The sequence below is a fragment of the Myripristis murdjan genome, chromosome 1, assembly GCF_902150065.1.
Source record: "Myripristis murdjan chromosome 1, fMyrMur1.1, whole genome shotgun sequence".
Lineage (NCBI taxonomy): Eukaryota > Metazoa > Chordata > Actinopteri > Holocentriformes > Holocentridae > Myripristis > Myripristis murdjan.
Genome location: NC_043980.1, coordinates 24,027,490 through 24,047,607, shown reverse-complemented (window position 1 = coordinate 24,047,607; position 20,118 = coordinate 24,027,490). Strand labels below are relative to the sequence as shown.

Sequence of the window (20,118 nt, the reverse complement as noted above, 5' to 3'; positions counted from 1 at the left end):
ATGATGACATACTAAACTTCAATAACATCTACCTCCATCCTGCATTAGAGGGGCAAAGACAGCAAAATGCACAGAAACCTGCTGATCTCAGATTTGAGGAAGTCATTTATGTTGCCCCAGGATACAATGTCAGTAAGTATATCTGCATTTGTGTGCAATGTGTGTGTGTGTACTACATGTGCATTACATATGCATTTGTTTGTGTATCTGTGGGTGCAGTACAATCATGATAGCATGGCAGCATCTATTCATTTGCTCCTTCAGTGTTTGTGAGGGCTAGTTTTGTCATGCAGTGAAGGGAACACACGCAACATGTCTTTCTCATCAAGCAATCAAGCAGAGAGACCTGCTATAAAGCCACAGCCTGAAGACACACGCAGGTAACTCAATCTAACACACACACACACACACACACACACACACACACACACACACACACAAAAAATCCAATCAGAGACACTCCCCAGGTGTCAGTGGGGACAAGTCAGTGTTGCCAGTGGAAGAATCAAGTCCTGTAAGAAAATAGTATTTCTAGTTTGAGAACTGGCCTCAAAAGGTAAAAAATATTGTGAAATCTTTGAGCACAGTGTGTCACAGTCATACTTTCTCAAGTTTGTCTTATAGTAATTAAGATCTTTTTAGGATTAAGATTCCATCTAAAATATGTCAGAACATAAATGCTTTTTTTTAATCATTTCTATGGTGATGGCAGGCTCATTTAACAGTAAATCATTTTAGATGGATTAGTCCTCATCTGTCATTGTCATAAAGTCTGCCCTTGCTGTCTCAACATCCCTGGCAACAAGGTAAGTTCTATATAATTATAATCTTTATAAATATAGCCAGTCTGATGATTTTGTTCTGAATTCCAGTGGATTTTTGAGTGAAACCCCAAGATAGGAATTTTACCAAGAACTGTGGCTCTGCTGTGGCAAGAGCCACAATTTTTACAACGTATGGAATCTGGAATGCTTTCTGCTTCCCAGAAAAAAAGTAGTACTGACACACATAAATTCTGATTTTGACAAACTCTTTTTCCATCATGTCTGTTGCCTCCAGTCAAATGGAGCTGTCAGGAGATGTGGAACTTCAGATTGAATTTAGTATGACTTGGCTAAGTAGGTAACTGTATGTCACTTTGAAAATCAAGTCCATCGGCCAGGGACAAATTTGTCTATCACTATCAATTATGCCCAAGTTTCACTCCCTTGCCAATAGTAGCACAAGCCTGATTTCCCATCAGCAGGTGTCCTGCATTAAATCACCTGTCTGACTCTCAAAACACTGCCTCTTACTATCACAGTGTGTTTGCCCCCTACCTCTTTTTCTCTGCTTCATATCTGCTTAAAAGCCGCTGTAGACCACCGCACTTGAAGCCCTGGAAGTGGGCTGCAGGAGCACCTACTGTGACAATGTCATAGAATGCATCTGTAAAGACAAGAAGAAAATACAGTTAATAGAGTTTCTAATCCTTTATTGTACTGTACAACAGAATGGTGACTTTAGTTCCAGAGAACCTTGAAGGGAGAAAAATCACATGTAAGAGAATGAATGAAGTCCATTATAATTTGTTATACAAAAAGATTTCCATTCTGAAAATTTTGCACAATGCTCCCTGCTCTGCAGCTAAGTTAGAAATTTAGGGACATCACGACTGGTACCCTGAAGGTGTTTTGAGGTTTTGTTCATGTGTTAAGATGTTATGAAAATCATGTTACCTTCCACAACATAGAAGGTTGATACGCTTTTTGTTGCACACACACATGCACACACAGACACACGTCATGTGTGCACACAGAAGTGGTGTGACACGCTACTGTACATATACCAGTACATTTCCTTTTACACAAATAAATTCTTTGCTGATTTTATTGTGGCTTATGTTGCTCTATTACCAAGCCTCTATCTGCACTCATCCTGTGGTCTTAATGTAGTGTTGTTCCCATGTTGAACCAGAAGGACGGCCAATGTCACAGCGCTTCATTCCAATTTGCACACCGCTGTCAAAAGTAAATAAACACTTCACAGCCTGCTAGGCGGGCACAGAGGTGCTTATAACAGGCCTTGTTTTGAATGAGTAATAGACGAAGCTGACAATGATATCAGAAGAGCTAGGAGGAGGAAGAGGAGTGTGGGATTATGGGGGTGAATATTTTGGTGTGGTTTAGTGCCAGGTCAGTTAATGAACACCCTGGGGAAGCCAACAGTGCACAGTTCCACCATAGGAAACACTGTTTGAAGAATTGTTCAAAACAGAAATTAATGACACAACACAGCTCCAAGTGTTGCCAGAGATGCGAACGACAGTGTGGCCAACAGGCTTCTTCCATCCCCAAACAACGCCTCAATGGACAGGGGTTTGATGCGGGGGGCTTCACTGTTACCCACTGCTTCCTCCATTAATTATCCCACTGCTTGGCCATACGGCTCCCTGTCTACCACACATTTGGCCCCTGGAGTTATCAAACATCCAAGTTCCCTTAATTGGTTCTCCCACAGCAGCAGCACAGTGAAATACAATGGTGGGTTTCAGAACATCAATCACAATAACCAATTTGTTGCTGATTTGCCTGGTCGTCATCTAATCTCACCCCTTCGCTGCAAATGGACAAGAGAACAAGCTGGTTGAGGACCGAAAGGAGAGTTTCTCCCTGAGAAAAGAAATTGATTGTGGCAGTCAGACAAGTTTTTATAATTCATACTTAACCCATCCTACAATCCCATTTAGTAGTGACAAAGTATCCTTTTACATTGTCCAAATGAGTGCTGAACAATGTTTTCACTTCTGCTTTGCCAAGCCAAGCTTTTCAAGGCTCCAAAACGTTGTTGTTGTTGTTGTTACAGCCGAAGAGACTGAAAACAACCATTTCCACAAAAAAACTTTTTTTTTGGACTCAGAGTGCTTTCTTCATTTTTTTTCCTCACTGAATGATCAATAGAAAAAATGAAAATGAATGGCTGAGCTTCTTTGAGTGGATTGCATAGCCAAAAAAGCCTCAATTCAATGTCTCAGCTATTTTTGATGGCATGTTTTTGCCTTTTTTAAATGTGACAAAATGTGAATTCTAATTGTAGAAAAATAAACAGACAAAAACATGGTATTAAAAAGCTACTGTAAACTGAAATTAAAATTAAAATTAAATTTTGTGAAACAAGTAAAGAACAATGTAGCTGTTGTGAATGGGATATAGATGCAAAGTTTATAAAGCACAGCTCATCACAGCTGAAGTGTAAGTGTATAAGAGCATAATGATCATCACAATTACTGAAAAGATGAGACTGAAAGTGTGGCCACTTCTGTAAAGAGTGTAGTTTTGTCCTCTCTGTTGCTATGCTGCTATTTGTTTGAACACACTCTACTCGAGCTTCAATACATCATGTAAAAACTTCTAAGCCACTTACCTCCATAGTGTACAACTGAGTGATGTGTATGCACCTGAAGTCAAGGGTATTTTAGTAATAATAGTAATAATAGTAATAAGTAATAGGTAATAAAATAAGAAATGTAATGATTCAGTTGAAAATATGTATTTTTAAAAAATAACTCAGCCATGACATACTTGGGTAATTAATGAGGCATCAACACTGACAAAATCTCAATTTGCAGTTAACAATTTAAAGGGGAATATTAGGATGTTCAGGAGTGACATTTTTGACTTGTTAGCCAAAACTTTGTGCTAAGGCATTATTTTTAATTTAGTTTTAGTTTTCTTTTAGAGGATGACACATTGAAATTAAACTGTAATCATGCCCGTGGGGCATTAATTGGATAAACACGACATAAAAACAATTTGTTAGCTTATAAGGTTATAAGGAATCACTGATACATATCAAAATTAGGTTATGGTTCAAAATTCTTGTTTTTAGATGACAACTGCTTTCTACTCAACTCACTGACAAACTACTCTTGCTGATTGCAATGAAACTTAGCAATGAAACTTAGCCAGACAATAGCCATTGCCTACATTAGGCTATCAACTGAGTGTTCATGGAATTCTGTATTCTTCTATTGTTAGAAATTTGTTTTTGAATGCTCGGTGCCCTAATTCTGAATCGTACTGACCCCCACTGAATCCCAGTTACTTTAATAAGTTTTAATCACAGCAGGGTGCAAAAAAATGCTATCTTCTGTGATACTGTTAGGTGGAGTCAGGCTCCACTTTCCAGATGTATCTACTTCTGGCTTTGAAGTAACAAAGATGTAACCAACAGCTACAACTTTGTGAGGAACCAAGGCCAGAACTGCTAGCTTTGTCCTGTGCATTGCCAAGGGGAAATCAGCTCTGGAGTTCCAGGGGGCTGAGTGCTTTCAGGCCTCTGGAACTTTGTGGTTCTCTCTGGGGTACCGACCTCTTCTGGGGCTCCTTTCTGGGAGAAGAGGGCTCTGGAGTGGACAAGCAAGAGACTCTTGCTCTCTAGTTGGAGATCTATGATTCCAGTACAAGGGTAGAGAGAAAATGGCTCAAAGTATGACAGTCCACAAAGCCAAAATACCAGGAGCATGAAGTCTCAGTTGAAACACTGGGGCCACAAAGTCTGAGATCGACTACCAAGGGCATGAAATGTTGCAGGGAGCACTTGAGAGTGGATGGCTAGGAGGGGTGGTACTTAAGATTGGGTCCATGGGTTTGGCTGGTGATCAGGTATCTGTGGGGGGAGTGGGGGATGGGAGACTGGGTGGCTGGCTGGCGGTGATCAGTAGGAAGTCTTATGCCTCTTTTCCACCAAAAAGAACCTGGTGCTAGTTCGGTGCTGGTGCTTAACTGGTTCCAACAAAGAACTGGTTTGCTTTTCCATCGGCCAAGAGCCAAGCGGAGCCAAGTCAGCGGAGCCAGGACAGGCAGGCACTGGAGCTGACAGGTGAGGGACTTCTGTCCATTGGAGCTGTCGGGGGCTTAGGGTTCTGGTTGTCTGGCCTGTATGGTCCAGGACAGCTGGAGGCTGGGTGGGCTGCAGGGTATTTAAACCAAGTCTGAACACTTACAAAGGGAGAATGTGGAGGAGATGAAGTCCAGAATAACTAGTTTCTGATCCGTAATGATCAGGAAATTCCTGCTGTCAGAGCTGTCACTGTTTGCTATCATCAGAGGTCGCTTAGAAACCTAATTACTGCTTGTGCTGCCACACTTGTACATGAGAAGGCACTCTTCGCTTAAGTCTGGAATGAGTAGTGTTGAAGCTGCAGTAACGAGGGAAATCTAACAAAGTATATAACGCCACCTGGTGTTGACTTGCATGTACTCTACCTTTTACTGGGCCCTGCTCTACTCCACATTAATGAGATCTAGTAATGCCAGCCTTATTTTTGCCACCCACTGACTTTGAACGCCTGTGGTACAGAATACCAAAGAATGCAAAGGACATATACTTTCTCACACTCTCACATGCCTTAAATTGAATGGAGATGCAACTCCAGCATTTTTTTTGGAAATGATGTACACATCTGTCCACATCTGACCCCCGATTTTAGGGCCCTGATTTTCACACATCTGTCCAAGGACATACAGATCCATATCCATATGCACACGCACACCCAAACAAAGTAGTGAGTAAAAGCCAAGATCCATGTATTATAATGTGAAAGTGGACACCCCTTCATTTACATATTCATCACCTCTCATGAGTATTTGGCAGGAGAGCGTAACTCCAGGTTTGGGAATTGGCATTATTGGACTTATGCACCACTGTCTGGAATTAAGTCAAGGTCTAAATTGGGCCCACAGAGGATAATATTTTCATCAATATGTCTACGACTCAAGTGACAAACTAGCCTCATTTTATCTTTACTTTTTCCTGCCTTTGGAGAGCGAAGCAGTGGTCATGGTTGTAAGATGACTTGATTTTCTTTATTCCATCTGTCATCCCTGAGTGGAGGAATCTATGTCAAGGTTTGTCTGCCTTCAACTTTCCATCAATCATGTAGTGTACACTTGAAAAGCAGCCCACTCACAGCTAGTGTGGCAGCAGTTAGCAGCCATAATACGTTCAGACAGTTCCAGGATGTAACAAGCTCTGCCAGTTGGAGAGAAATGGTGCAGGAAAAAAAGCCTGCTTTTCCACTCTGGACAAACGCAAAGGGCTTAATTAGTGTTTTGTCTATCTTTTTTGGGCCAAGTTCACTCTCACCTTTCAGTCTGGGTGATGACCTAGAACCACCCTGTCTGATCCCACCGAGTATCTCAGACAGATGGAGAAGTGCATCATGGGAAGACAAAGATAAGTGACAACTACAGTGAACTCATATTTATAGAAATGCTATTTGTCATATGAAGCCACCGTTCCACATTAGCTGCACCATGCACATTATCACTGAACCACTGATTCAGGTTAAGCAGCTATTTTGTATTCGTCCAAGGGGTTCTTCATGTCTGGCAAAGGTTTGGTCTCTATGCAAATTATAAAAACAACAGTGTAATACCTGCTTTTCTGGGACATGTCACTCTCATCCTCTGGGTGTGCAGGTTTACTGGGATGAACTCTAGAGATTTCTGGGCTTTGCAGCAGCTTGGTTTGAATGAAGGACCTGAAACAAATAAACAGGCAAATATATGTGTCACACTATTGCACAGAATAATTGTGTTGGTGACTGACTGGGGCTTTAAAAGATAATTCCACGACTATGATGATAGCCTCTTGTGTTATAGAAAGCCCATACCATATGTTCTAACTATACTATGCTCTTTCCAACATTGCTGCTTGATACAGTAAGGCCTATCTTTATATTGCCTTGTTTACATGCAAACTGCAAATAAGGGTAAAGACAGATTAGTCAATATCACAGACAGTAAATTGGGTTGATGTTCAAATGTTCTTTGATTTTCCAATGAAAAGAAACCCCTTGCGGAACTGAATGACTTGAGATTTATTTGATGAGCAATTGAATGACAAAAGAGAATACACAGTTCCAAATTAAAATCCATTTGAAATTAGTTGCGTTGTCGAAGGTGCTGTGCTGTGCAACCCTTCAAAGCCAGACACAGTTACGCACCACTAAGGAGTTCATCACTTTATTGCCATAAAATTCAACCCAAAATATCTTATGAAGTAAAACGAGAGTAAAGAAAGTGTGAAATCGAATGATTATTTTCACTTTTCTCCAATATGAGGCCAGTTATTATGCCATAGAATAGCTGCACCCTAAATTTAAAAATTGAAAACCCCAAATTAACCAGACATTTCCCCAAATGATGCATTATTATAAGATAACATGTCATATATTACATGAACAACATATAAAACAGTGAGGAAGAAACCATTCGTAGCTGAATATGGATTCACATACAATTAAAATTTTGTTAAGCCTAAAAGTCCATACACCTCTAAGTACATGTGCTGCCTGCAGGGAATGGTAAAGGCTTGCAATGAGGTAACATGCACGGCAATTTAAGCTAAGTCTATTTATCAGGTATCTACCTATCAGAGACTTCACCATGCATCTCAAAACTAGCTCATTTTCAATCAACACTCTATAACATCCACTAATGTGCAGTGTAATCCTCTAATCTTAGGATTTTATGCCCTTTGCAGTCCCTGCTTTGTTCAAAACCTCCAATTAAAAAATTCCCCCAAACGATAAACCGGAGTCTTTGTTGGTGGCTTATAGTTAAGCTCAAAAACACAATCTGACACTCCATGTTGGCTGCTCAAATCTCAAATATGTAAATGCAGTTGATGAGCCTCTTTGAAACCAGGCTAAGCTTTTAAGAACAATCAAGCAACAGAAGCAATTTGGAAGTGTTGTGATGTTTGCATAGAGAGGTAATTTACTTAAATGAAGGTATTTAAAACAGGTACAGAAGACAGAAAAAAGAAAAAAAAAAATAATTCCCTAATACTAGAAACTTTCCTAATTTAGCATGACATTAAAACTTTTAATTGAATCCTCTTTTAAGATGGTCTTTGAAATTTTTAACTAAGGAATTAAGTTTACATCCTTAACTACTTAGACATAGTTATAAAATGGTAAAACAAACAAACAAACAAAAAAACAAAAAGTAGTTACATGCTTTTTTACATGCTTGCCAGCTGGGCTGTTACAAGCTATTTCTTTATAGTCTTGGATAATATCTAATGTGTATATCTAATACCTCATGTGACTAATGTGAAATGATATTGATAGGTTGGGCACATTTTAAGGAGACATAATATACTGATTACTGTAAAACAGTTTTATAAAAGTATGTGATAACAGCAGTTATCAAGCAGTGATAACAGTCGAATCAGGTTAGTATTTTTAACATTAGGAATATTAGGTGAGAAAATTTGAGATTGTCACAATTTTTAACAACTTGTGCTAAAGTAGCATTATTTTTTAATTATGCAGTACTTTTTTTTGAATCTGTTTTTTCAAGTGCAAATCTACGAGGTCGGTCACAAGGCAACGTCTTTTGTCATACACAATCATTGCTGTGGTATTTTTCCATTGCACTTCTTAAGTATCGCTTAGCAATTAAACAGCATTGCCCATTCTGTGAAGTCTCCTTTGATTTCCTGCTGATGAAGTTTGAATTTCTGAGAGTGGTACTCTCTCAGTTGTCTGTTCAGTCCTGGTGGCTATTTCTATTCATACTGACTACCCCAGTGGTTCTCAACCTTTTTCAGGCCAGCGCCCCCCTGTACATCATCCAGGTTGCTTACCGCCCCCCATTAAATATCATGTAGTTTAGTCATCTTTCCTTAATATTAATGTTGATTATTATCTTGTTTTGTAGCTATAATTAGTATTCTTTTGATAAAAAAAAACCCCTGCACTTTACAAATTGACAATTTTAACAAACAATCTTAATTGAGGTGTCGCTTCATTACTATCTGCAGCCAATCAGAAACTGTGGATTTAACAGCAGCCAATCAGAATTATGGGGGGAAAAAAAGGTTTATTTCAAAACGGAGAACAAGAACAGCATTACAACATTTACTAGACTAGAACAGCCTATGACAGCCCAATTTTCATTAATGGAAAAAGCAAAAGAAAAAACAGCCAAATTTTGTGAGCCCTAATAGAGGGTTTTCTTGACGCCTCATCATGACGCGCCATGGCACCGTTAGTGAGAGCCCTGCCCTTGGTGGCTATATGTCAGCTTCTTCAGATCGGGATGTAAGAAGGTGACCCAAAACCACAGTGCGCCAGAAGTACACAAGTACAAACAGATACGGTGTTCATTGCTTTGGCCACAAGGTTATGGCATTGAATGACACAGTAAGCAGTAAGGACCTGCGGAGCCCGCTCTTATAGCAGAGAGGTGAATCTGCAATACCGGCCCACCATGGCTGAGATAACATCAGAGGCGCAAGCGCCACTGTTGGTGATGGGGACGGTCTTCTCTTACAAGTACGCATCCACTGCATTAAAAATTGACTGACCCCGGGTGTCGGTTACCAAATACTTGGTAAACATAAATTCTTCAGCCATCTCCTGAGTGTTGAGGTTTTTATAGCGGACATACGCCATAAGCAGAGTGCAGGAGCGCCGGATTCACTTAGGAAGTGGGGGCCAAAAAGTGCCGTGTTGTGTGTTCAGCTCATTCACAGTGCCTCTATTCCGTGCACCTCATCCATGCCCCTATATTGCAACACTTACGGTATAAAAAATAAAAAGCCGTTTGGCTCGTCCCTGTTAACTCAGACACACATGCCCCAAATCCCTCGACACCTCAATCACCTCGATTGAGGTGTGTGTGGGGGGAGGGGTGTTAAATCTCCCTGTTAGCTTTTACCTCTTCGTTATGTGCACTGATGTGGAGCCTGTGCTGCTAATCCAGCACTGTGTCTGTCCGGCTCTTACCAAAGGTGTTCAGGGCGATCTGAGAGCGGATGTGGACTGTGGAGGTTTGGTGCTACAGCAAATCCCTCAACAGGTTGTGCAGGTCGCAGTCAGCCTCTCTCACCCAGACTCTGCTGCTACCCGCCGAGAAAAGGAGACTCGGAAAGCACAACAACTTGCTAGGTTGACTACATCCACACAACACGGTCTTTTCTTTTGTACCATTCCGTCACTTCCTTTGGATTAAATCCTTGAGGCCTGGTGTTGATTTCCCAGTTAATATTATGTTTTTTGTTCCTCAAATATCAAGTTAGAAAGTCTTTTCATGGGAAATCTCCACCTTCGCTGATAGCCAAAAGCACTGCGCGCCGGTGACAACAGCATCGCGAGACCTCGTGGGGAATTCAGGGCCTGTCGGGAATCCCGACAAGCCCTGAACCCCCCAATTCCGCTGCCATTGGAGAAGAGCCATAGTGGTGGTGACATTTAATACAGGATGGTCTGATGTCCCATTCTCCTAAATGCAGCATGAAGTACGAAACAGAAATCATCAACTGCTGGAAACTCAGAGATAAAGAGACTCCTGTAAACTGGCAGGTTTTTGCAAGTACGCCTAATTCTATATTTCAACCCATGTATGAATCTTTAGGTGTTATATAATAAAGGCTTTTATATTAATATTTACATATATATTTTTTCGAAGATCCCCAACACCCCCCAACACCCCCGTCAAAAGAATTGTTTCCAACGCTCCCGACCTTCTTTGAATGCCCCCGTTGAGAAACCCTAGACTACCCAGTTTCTCATCAGTTGTTTCCCAAATAACCACATAAAACAGAACACCTCTACCAATACCAGGTATAGAACAACAAAAGGTTCCATGTATGGGTTATGAGGTAGTTGGAAGCTCTACCTTGTTATATCACCTGGTGATAGAGTGACAAAATGTGCATTAATTGATATCAAAATGTTGTCAATTATTTCTTCAACAATAAATAGGTAGTCTACAATATTATATATTAAACAATAGTATATATGAGGAGTTATTTATTGTACATACATGGTCAAATTGAGGTAGTAGTCTGTGTATTTAGAAAACAGAAGTGAGGGCAACATTGCAATGGTACATAAGTGCTTATCTCTTCAGATAATGAACCGCAATAATGTAATGTAATAAAAAACATGCATCCTCTACAGGAAGAACCACACTATTTTACACAGTGTTGATCTAATCCTGCAAGGAACATCCTAAATATAACAAAATATACTAAGATTTTCTTCTGACCAAAGACTTATTGCCTTGCAAACATTCAATAACCCTGATCAATGCAAAACGCTGTGCTACTCATCTTTCACAACCTACCAACCTTTTGAGAAAGGACAAATATTACCACCCTATTGTTATGCTTACCTCGCTGAATATGAAAATACTTAAATATAATCAGTGCTTAAAATAAACATTTTTGTCTCACTAGCCAATGTGGATGGTGGAAATTCTTACTGTGATCAAAAGATTTCATCTTTAATAATGCATCCGCATTGTCATTGCCATTTCCTGGTTCTTTTCTTATATATAAACATTACCTTAAATATGGTTGTTTACACATTCTTTTATTATTGTGTTACAATCGATACTTTTCAAAACTGACTCCAAACGCAAGCACATATGTACTGTACAGTGTATGTGCAAATGCTGGTGGCTTGAGCAGTGTCTTCAGTTCAGTTGTCTGCAACGTGGGGGGAGCTTCTGTATAGCTGACATGCCAATGGCAGCACAGTGACAGAGGACAAACTAAACTATTTATGGAAATGTAGCCACCCTTTCCACTTCTACTGTCTGTCTGCCATAAATCTGCTCCTTTGTTGCAGAGAACTGAGCTGAGCACACTCTGCTCCCCCTGAGCCTTACTTACTTACTTAGCCCTTCTTGCTACACCTCAGTCACTCACACAGACGATCGTGAAGGATTGATAGCAAGACACAGAACATATTAAAAGCCTCATTGGAGAAGCTTTGAGTTCATACAGAAACTAGATCAGAAAACCTCAGCTGCCAAAGTGGCTGACAGAAGTGACAGAGTTAGCCAAAGACAATTTTACTGGCATTTGGCAGGATGGTGAGTGTCAATTTCAGCCCTGCCTATAATCCATCAAAGATAGGATAAAAGGCAAAAACGATCAAAAACAATGTTTCCACTTTAATGATTGCTAACTAAAACCAAAGTGGTCAAAAATCATCACATTTTGAAAACCTTTGAAAGTCAAGCACATCTATTCATAACACTTAAATAAGCTACGGTTTGCTGGTGCTTTCTGAAGTGCAAATGTACCCAGATGAAGCCATGGCCCAATTTACTGAATTAACAGAAAATTAAATACAACATTTTGCTTCTATATAGAAGTGTTTTCTTTTTTAGATAATCAACCATATCTCCACAAATCCACAATAAAAAGGCCACAACAACAGTAATTTTATGGGCTATGAAGCTGGCCTATACAGGTTTTTCGCAGAGGATAAATCTTCGTCTCAGATGTACAGTTAAACCAGAACACCTGAAAATGTGACAACAACACAGCGTCTCATCTACAAACAAAGACCAGAAGACGTGCCCTTCTTACAGGCATAAAAAATTACAGAACACAAGGAAAGTGCACCTTATACCCATAACATATGTTCTCACTTCCTGAACAGTTACAGTCTGAACAGTTAAAACAAACACTTACCAACACATGCAGAAGTGTGCTATCTAGGAAACTAAAAGTACACATTATTGCCACCCAGGACACATGCAGATATGCTCTACAATCATTTCACATGGTAACAAGGATGCCATACTGCTGTTGGCACATCTGTTTTTCAGATCTATTCACAGTCAAATGAATTTACTTGAAATGTCGAGACATGAAAACTGTGAGGGACCCCACGGGGCAAGTGATGTGCGGTAATGATTCACAATCATTTACTATAAAACACTGAACGTGTACAAAGCAAAGAGAAATGTCTTTGCCTAGTTGATTCCAACACATTGTCTAATTTGTTAGCATCAAATTAGTCTTCTTAGTGTGGCTCAATACCTTTTTGAGCTGGGAAGAGTTGTTCCCAAAGCCTTATGTGAAAATCAATAGCTGCGCTGTCACTCCTGCTCAGTGGGTTGCCGCTGTCAACTGTACAGCTCTGGCGACCTGGCTAATTGAGCTAGTGACTGTTGCAGGTTAGATGAATAAGCCATATCAAATCCCCATCTGTTTGCCCAGGTGGGCTAGCTATGTGACAGAAGGGCCGCTTGCCAGCATACTGACCAACATCTGGCTACTATCTCTTCCTTTCATCTTTCTTGCTATTTTTTGCTCTTCACCACTTTCCACTGCGTATTTCCCTCCATCAGAGGAACAACAACCTATACTCAGTGTTTTCAGAAACCCCTGTGTAGGTGCCTGGGGGTCAAGTTGAAAAATTGAGAGAAAAAATAAAAACTACAGCAACCAGCACTGGACAAGCAGAGACTGTTAACCCTGGTCTGCCAGATCAATGTAGGCCTGTTTAAACATGTTAAGGGTTTCATCTTCTGTGGTGCAGGGAGCACAGCAGGATTTTCTTCTTCATCAGTCAGCAGGAAGATATGTCTTGGACATTGGACATATTGGATGGAGGACTGGAGGCATGCAGTGTTCACAGAGAAATCACATTTAGAGAGCTGAGAACTGGAAAACCAAATTTTGCCCATAGAAAAACATTATCACAACATCCAAATATATGTAGTATTCTGGCAAATATTATTTTCAAGAACTTGTCTGTATTATTTGTTTGATACATGCAGACCCTGTTAAGGTGGTGTTCTGTCTCAGCAAGGTTACAAACAAACTCTGGAGAGTTTTGTTTGCAGTGTAAACATGAACCAACCTAGATTTGACCCAACTACTGGAAGCACAATGCATTTTGGGCTGAAGCAGCTCCTGTAGCTCAAGTGCACATTGAAGACTCATAATTAATAACAAAAAGAATCAACTAGGTAGCGTTAGCAAAGAGCAATTAGCAGCTAAGACTACTGTTCTAAGACCTCTATTTCCTACAGCAGATGAAGTACACAGCCTCAGATAGGAGCTAAAATGTTCATTTGTCTTGCTATCTGTACAATAACTGGTTCTACTGCCAGTAATACAGATATATGACACTGACTATATCTACTTAGCTCTGGGCCTGAAGCCGTAGTTATCCAATCAGTGATGTTGAGACGTGATTGACAGTTTTGTGCAGAGAGGCGGCGGCAGTACTGGAGGTCCAACAAACATCACACTAACAGGATTATGCCTGTGCCTCTAATTCGCTGGCTGGCAAACAATGGAAGTAGAGATGATTAATTCATGAATGGAATACAGTTATTAGAGCATCTGAAGTGTTCGCTGAGGTCAGCTCATCATTAAAAATGGATAAAATGGAATCACTGAGGGTGTTGAACTTCAACATGGGGAGTCTGCTTCAGCCTCCCCAAGGACTGTTCCTCTTCCTTCTTTCCTTATTCTGCTTCCTATCTTTTCTCCCACTCTCTCTTCATCTCCACGTCTTTATTTTTATTCATCTCTCCTCTGTGGCTGCTACTCATCAGACATACATTACCATTTGTTCCTTTCTCAGTACGTCTCTTTAAATGTCTTGTCCTCCCTTGTCTTCTCTAACCCACTGTTTCCTACCACACACATCTCCTCGACACCCTGTCTCTTCTTTTCCCCCACCCCTCCACCTTTCTTAAAATCATATTAGGTATCAATAATTTATTTGCAGCAGCTTGCCCACCCAGCTTGTTTAGGAATGTCTGTCACCCTGTGAAGTTAATGCAGGGCTGGGTTAACGTGGTGTGGTAGGCGATGGCTCTTCCATGTCTTGCAGCATCTGGGCCACGCGATGGGCTTGTCAGGTACCATAATGACCAACGTCACATTCACCCCGCTTCTCCAGCTCCCAGCTCCCATCCCCCAGCCTCAACTTCCTCTCTGAAAGCCCTGGCAAGCAGTGTGGTGGCTGCGCCACCATCATTGCTCATCAGCTGGTCTCAGGAAAAAGCAACAGTGACAAATATCTCATTATGGGGACGAGAGGAAATCAGAGTAAAATCAATCACTAGCTCAGTTTCCTATGGCCACAGGAAGCTGAAATATGGATGAAAAAGGTTGACGGAATAAGAGAGAGAAAGAGAGAATATGAGAGAAAGAGACAGATAGAGATGGCAAGTAATGTCTTGGTCAGCCTACAAGCTTGATTGCTGGGGCTCTCTTATTTCTAATAAGACTAACAGTAATTTATTTAGTTTGATTTAGTTTGGTTGAGGAGAGAGACATATTTTCTAGGGACACTTATCATCTGGCATTTTGTACCATGAAATGTGTGTGTGTGTGTGTGTGTGCGTGCGTGCGTGTGTGTGTGTGTGTGTGTGTGTGTGTTTGTCTGCCTGTCTATTATATGCATGTGGAGTGCTTTCATATCTCTTTTTAAGCAAGACAACACGTAATAAAATAAAACACCAAATCATCACCTACACACTCGCTACTTATAAGTCTTTATTACTGGAGTGCTATGTCGCCTATATTAAACCGTGAGCCCCATGTTGTTTGTGAAGGTCACAGGTAAATGAGGAATAATGAAGTTTTGTTGTTGTCATTTTAGAGCAAACCAAACAGATTGATATTATTATTCAAAAAGTGATGACTAAGGATGTGTCTAGATGTAATGCAGGTCTCCAGTATTTGTTTGCATTTTTCAGGGATGCATCCACATTGGTTGTGCACTGCTAACTCTGACCTTAATTCACACAACACCACATGCGCACACACATTTCACTTACCCCTGATAAAGCCTGTGTTGCTATGGGAACTCTTACACGGTAAGTAACAGATAAGGGGAAAAAAAGATTTCTCCAACAAACTCTCGATGAGGCTGCCATTGACACAAGTCACCCCGAAGGCATCCATCTACTCAAAGCTGTCCTCTGTTCCTCTGGACCACATTCCCATAGACTGCTCTATTATTTACACATTTAGACACTACACATTAGTTCAGCTGCATACAGTTCCAGGCACATTGTGACATACTGCCTCACAGGGAGCTATTCTCATAGCCACAATACTTAATATTTACCGAGAAACAAATTTGAATTTGAATTCTGAAAATACAAAGAGTTGGGATGAGTCCAACTGTGAAGAGGAATTCACTGCCATCTGCAAACCATAACCAGGTTCTCTGTTTCTCCCTTTTCTCTCAAAGTAAAACAGTATGCATTCAAGTCGACTGCTGAGATTAAAAAAAAAAAAAAAAAAAAGGTTTTCTGGGCACCCAAGGACAAACAATTATGTGTGGAGACTCAGAAAAAAAAACAGATTTACATACTGTATATGCCAAAAACCAAAGACATGAACAATCATACCTCAACCACGACAATTTAACAGAGGGATATAGCCAGGGGCATCCCATCTAGGAGCCATTTCACAACCATTTCCAGACTTTTCACAGCCATACCGGTAATCTTGTCCAATTCAGCCAAGGTGTCTTGATAGGAGCTGATGATCCCTCCATAACGCGTCATCACCTCCTTCCTTAAGTTGTCCCAGTGAGGTGACAGCTCCCCGAGCTCCCTCAACTCCTGTATCCTAAAATGAGAGAAACAAAGAGATGTATGAGGATCATTACAGATACTGTGAATATTAAACAGCCCATCAGTGAACTCAATACCTTTTTCAACAATAAAATTAAATTACTGAAGAAAATAAAAAGCTTGCAGCAGCTTCATCAGCATACTGTTTACTAAGCAAATCAACAGTCCCTTGCATGCTGCTTCTCCTGAGCTACTGTGGTTTTTCCAATTACAGTTCATTAGTATCCATAATCAATAATACAAATGGATAATGTATGGACTTTCAAGTAGACATAATATCATCTATTTTCATGGTGATAAATTATTGAGTAAAACAGAATGCTTGTTGTGGTAATCATGTCTAGTTTCAATGTGTTTCCTGAGATTTATTTAATTAATTATTTTTTTATTTACACTTCATTTAATACGGAAGTCACATTGAGATCGAAACCTCATTTGCAAGTGAGATCTGAGCACAGAATAAAAAATAAAATAATTAACAATAATAAAATAAATTAAAAAAATACATAATGATAATGATACTCACATAGCAATGTAATATTAAAATAATAATATAGCAAGGACATCCATATAGAAAAGAGCATGACAAAATGATAACTGATGCATTCTAAAATGTCCTGGGCAAAGGTATGAAGAGGAATAAAACTACAAGCATATTATGTAAAACAGTCATACCTAAAAATCAATGAAACCTAGAACAAAATGTCTTAATTGCCCTATCTGTATTATTCTGTCAGGCTTCAGGCCACTCTTTGGGTCAAATTATCTCAAAATGTTATAGCATCACAATCATTAAACATCTCCGGGAAAACTCACATAACAACAGCGTGTGACACACACACTTAAGATCCCCTAAAATCTGGCGGTGAGCTGAGAAACAAACACATTCCTGCACCTCAGGCTAGCATCTAGAGTCTATGTATCCAAACTCTCAAACCAAATTCTTCTCTCATTACCTATACTACGCTCATCCATTCTTGCCTGATGTCTCTGAAGCAATCAGTGGCCTGTCTTTCATCGCATCGAGCTGTGTCTGTGGCCTAAGGAGATACATGTGGACGGACAGCATTTTAAGGCCACACCAAAAGCATCTGAGCTCCTTGGTTAGGAAATAATAGCGGGCTGTGTGTGTATGTGTGTGTGTGCATGTGTGGAAGTGGGGGAAAGGAGGTCCTGCTGGGGAGAAGAGAGCCTTTGAGATGTTCTTCATTTGCATGTGAAAGGCAGGCATCAGATGGACAGATATCATTCAGAAACAAGCCCTCTAACATTCATTGAAAAGTAAATTGCAATGATACTGCCAAAATTAGGGGTTTAGATTCAATATGGTATTCATGATAACAAATATATAGTCATGTGCATTGCTTTTATAATAAGGAGCACAATTTTCAATGATTATACCTTATACATTTTGTATATGTGTTATACTGGAAGGCTGCATGCATAAATGCCGGTTGGTGCTAGGGGTTTATTTTTCTCAAGGAACAGATGCAGGTGGTGGTGCAAGCTCTTGGCATAAGCTCCCTTGGGTGGGACCAACTGATTTTGGTAATTTTGTGACCCGAGGTGTGAACACAGTGGAATTGAATTTGGAAGAACATTATCAGGAGTGGGCATCAGTTATGGACAATCAAATGAGCTACTCTTGTCCTCTTTACAAGCAGTGCGCTGGCAAACTGGCAGTTTTGTAATGAAGAGAAGAGTCTGGCTGTTTCCAAGAGGAAACTGATGTTCTTGTTCTGGGCCTTCAGAGTCACAAGATGTTAATATGAAGCTATCCCAATATAAACGTACTACAAATATACAGTAATATGCCGCCAAAGGCAGGTGACGTCCTTTTTAAGCTGCTATGGAACCAAAGACATGAACAAGGCAGTGGAGACAGTGAAAGCTCAGCTGGCACAGGCCCTTTCCGGGTGGAGTTTGCATGTTGGCCCCGTGTTTGTGTGGGTTCCCTCCGGGTGCCCTGGTTTCCCCCACCATGAAAACATGTATGTTAGTTTAACTCTCCTGCCACTGGGGATGCACAAGCTGGTGCATTCCTAGTGCCTGTCCCAAACTGGGATAAAATGGGGAGTGTTGTGTCAGTATGGGCATCTGGCATAAAACCTTTGCCAAATCCAACATGCAGATCATAAAGGGTGAATGATCCTCTGTGGTAATCTTAAGCGGGAGCAGCCAAAGCATGAGGAATTTCATGTTTGTAAGACAATGGTTATGGTTGATTAAAGTGCAGATACAACTAAATTTGTAGTACAATAAAATGCTCCTATAATTTTGTCATTTGTTTGTTTGTCATATTGGCTATGTTAAAATGCTGTATAATATTAACACTGCCAATACTGTGACTAAGGCAATAGTCTGTTAAAGCAGTTCACATGAGTGCCTGAACTGACAACCTTAATTTACATGACTGAGGTAATTATTTTGATTATCCAGCGAAATCTGTGGAAAACGGAGCACATCATGTTGTTCATCACAGCCGTAGGACTAGGACTACTGCACTTAAAAATGCAATGCTTAAGGCGCTGCATTTGGGAAACCCATTGCTATAACGCAGCAACCTGACATTATTGGATGAGGGTACAGAGTGTGAATTTGTGGTACTGTAATGGGCAGAGATGGAGGTGTTCAGTGATGTAGAGTGAAGCAGGACCTTTTAAAGGAACAGGTGTATTTTGGACACCAAATTGGCACTGCTCCTTCCGATTTGTATTGACATTTTATTCTTTTATTCTTGTTCTTTTTATTCTTTTATTCTTTTATGGTGTTTATCCAATTTTTTTTATCGTGAACAAATGCGTTGTTATTTTGTTCCACAGTGCATCTCTGATGTAATTTCTGAATGACAATAAAGGAATCTGAATCTGACATTTCTCACTTGCACACTATCTGCCCCTTTCTGCTTAATAGATGGATGATGAGCCAAAGAATCACCACTTCACAGGTGCAAAATCATTGCACTTGATCTGTGCTAGGAGGAAGTTAGAGCCCATTTTTTTAATATCAAGCATAATTGCATGACTGCATTCAATGGTTTTCAGCGGCTAGAACTAACCACTGCTTTATGGTTTTAGGTTTTGGGTAAATGTATTAATTTTTTTTGTTACTTTGAAGTTTTTCTAGTTCACACGTAAGTACTCTGTAGAGAGTGACAGAAATGATGCCACAGATAGAAGGGCATGACATATGACAGGAGTCAAGATCCTATGTATGTCCAAACCAATGATGTTGAAAGCACACAGCACATGCTCTAGCCTGTTGTGCCACCAGGATGCTGCAGGGCAAGTAAGATTGTGTACATTTACGTTTGACACGACGAGATGCGGTGTCTAGCCCCACTAGACCCTACTAACAACTGAACTGGCATGATAACAAATGGTAGATCACATATGAAACATTTTCTCATCTTCCACCTCTTTCTACTTGTAAACATACCTGCTACAGGGAACAACCTTTAGGCAGAGTGGCAACACATGCTGGGTGGCTTTGCCAAGATGCTCTGCAGGTGGTTGTAAGTAAGTAAGCTATGCTTATGGCATGGAGAGATAGACAGGAGGCTTTCTCACAAAGCAAGCACATTCTTGATTCCCATGAGCCATAAGAGCTTATCTTGCAGTACCATAGGCATACATGAGCTTCTAGGCGTGTTAGAAAAAGCATAATTTTGACTAACGGCATATCATTAGTGCCAGGCACCACTCTTAATTATACA

General features: G+C 40.3%; 1 protein-coding gene across 10 annotated transcripts in view; it reads right to left on the bottom strand.

The window, feature by feature from the left end:
- Window positions 1-20,118, bottom strand: part of inpp4b (inositol polyphosphate-4-phosphatase type II B) — a 257,269-nt gene that overhangs the window by 39,793 nt on the left and 197,358 nt on the right. For all 10 annotated transcript variants that reach the window (XM_030053522.1, XM_030053485.1, XM_030053476.1 and 7 more), the window contains 3 exons: window positions 16,268-16,398; window positions 6,419-6,523; window positions 1,320-1,428 (listed from right to left, as the gene is read on the bottom strand). In XM_030053522.1, the coding sequence (XP_029909382.1) occupies window positions 1,320-1,428; window positions 6,419-6,523; window positions 16,268-16,398 (345 nt within the window). The remainder of the gene's footprint in view (window positions 1-1,319; window positions 1,429-6,418; window positions 6,524-16,267; window positions 16,399-20,118) is intronic.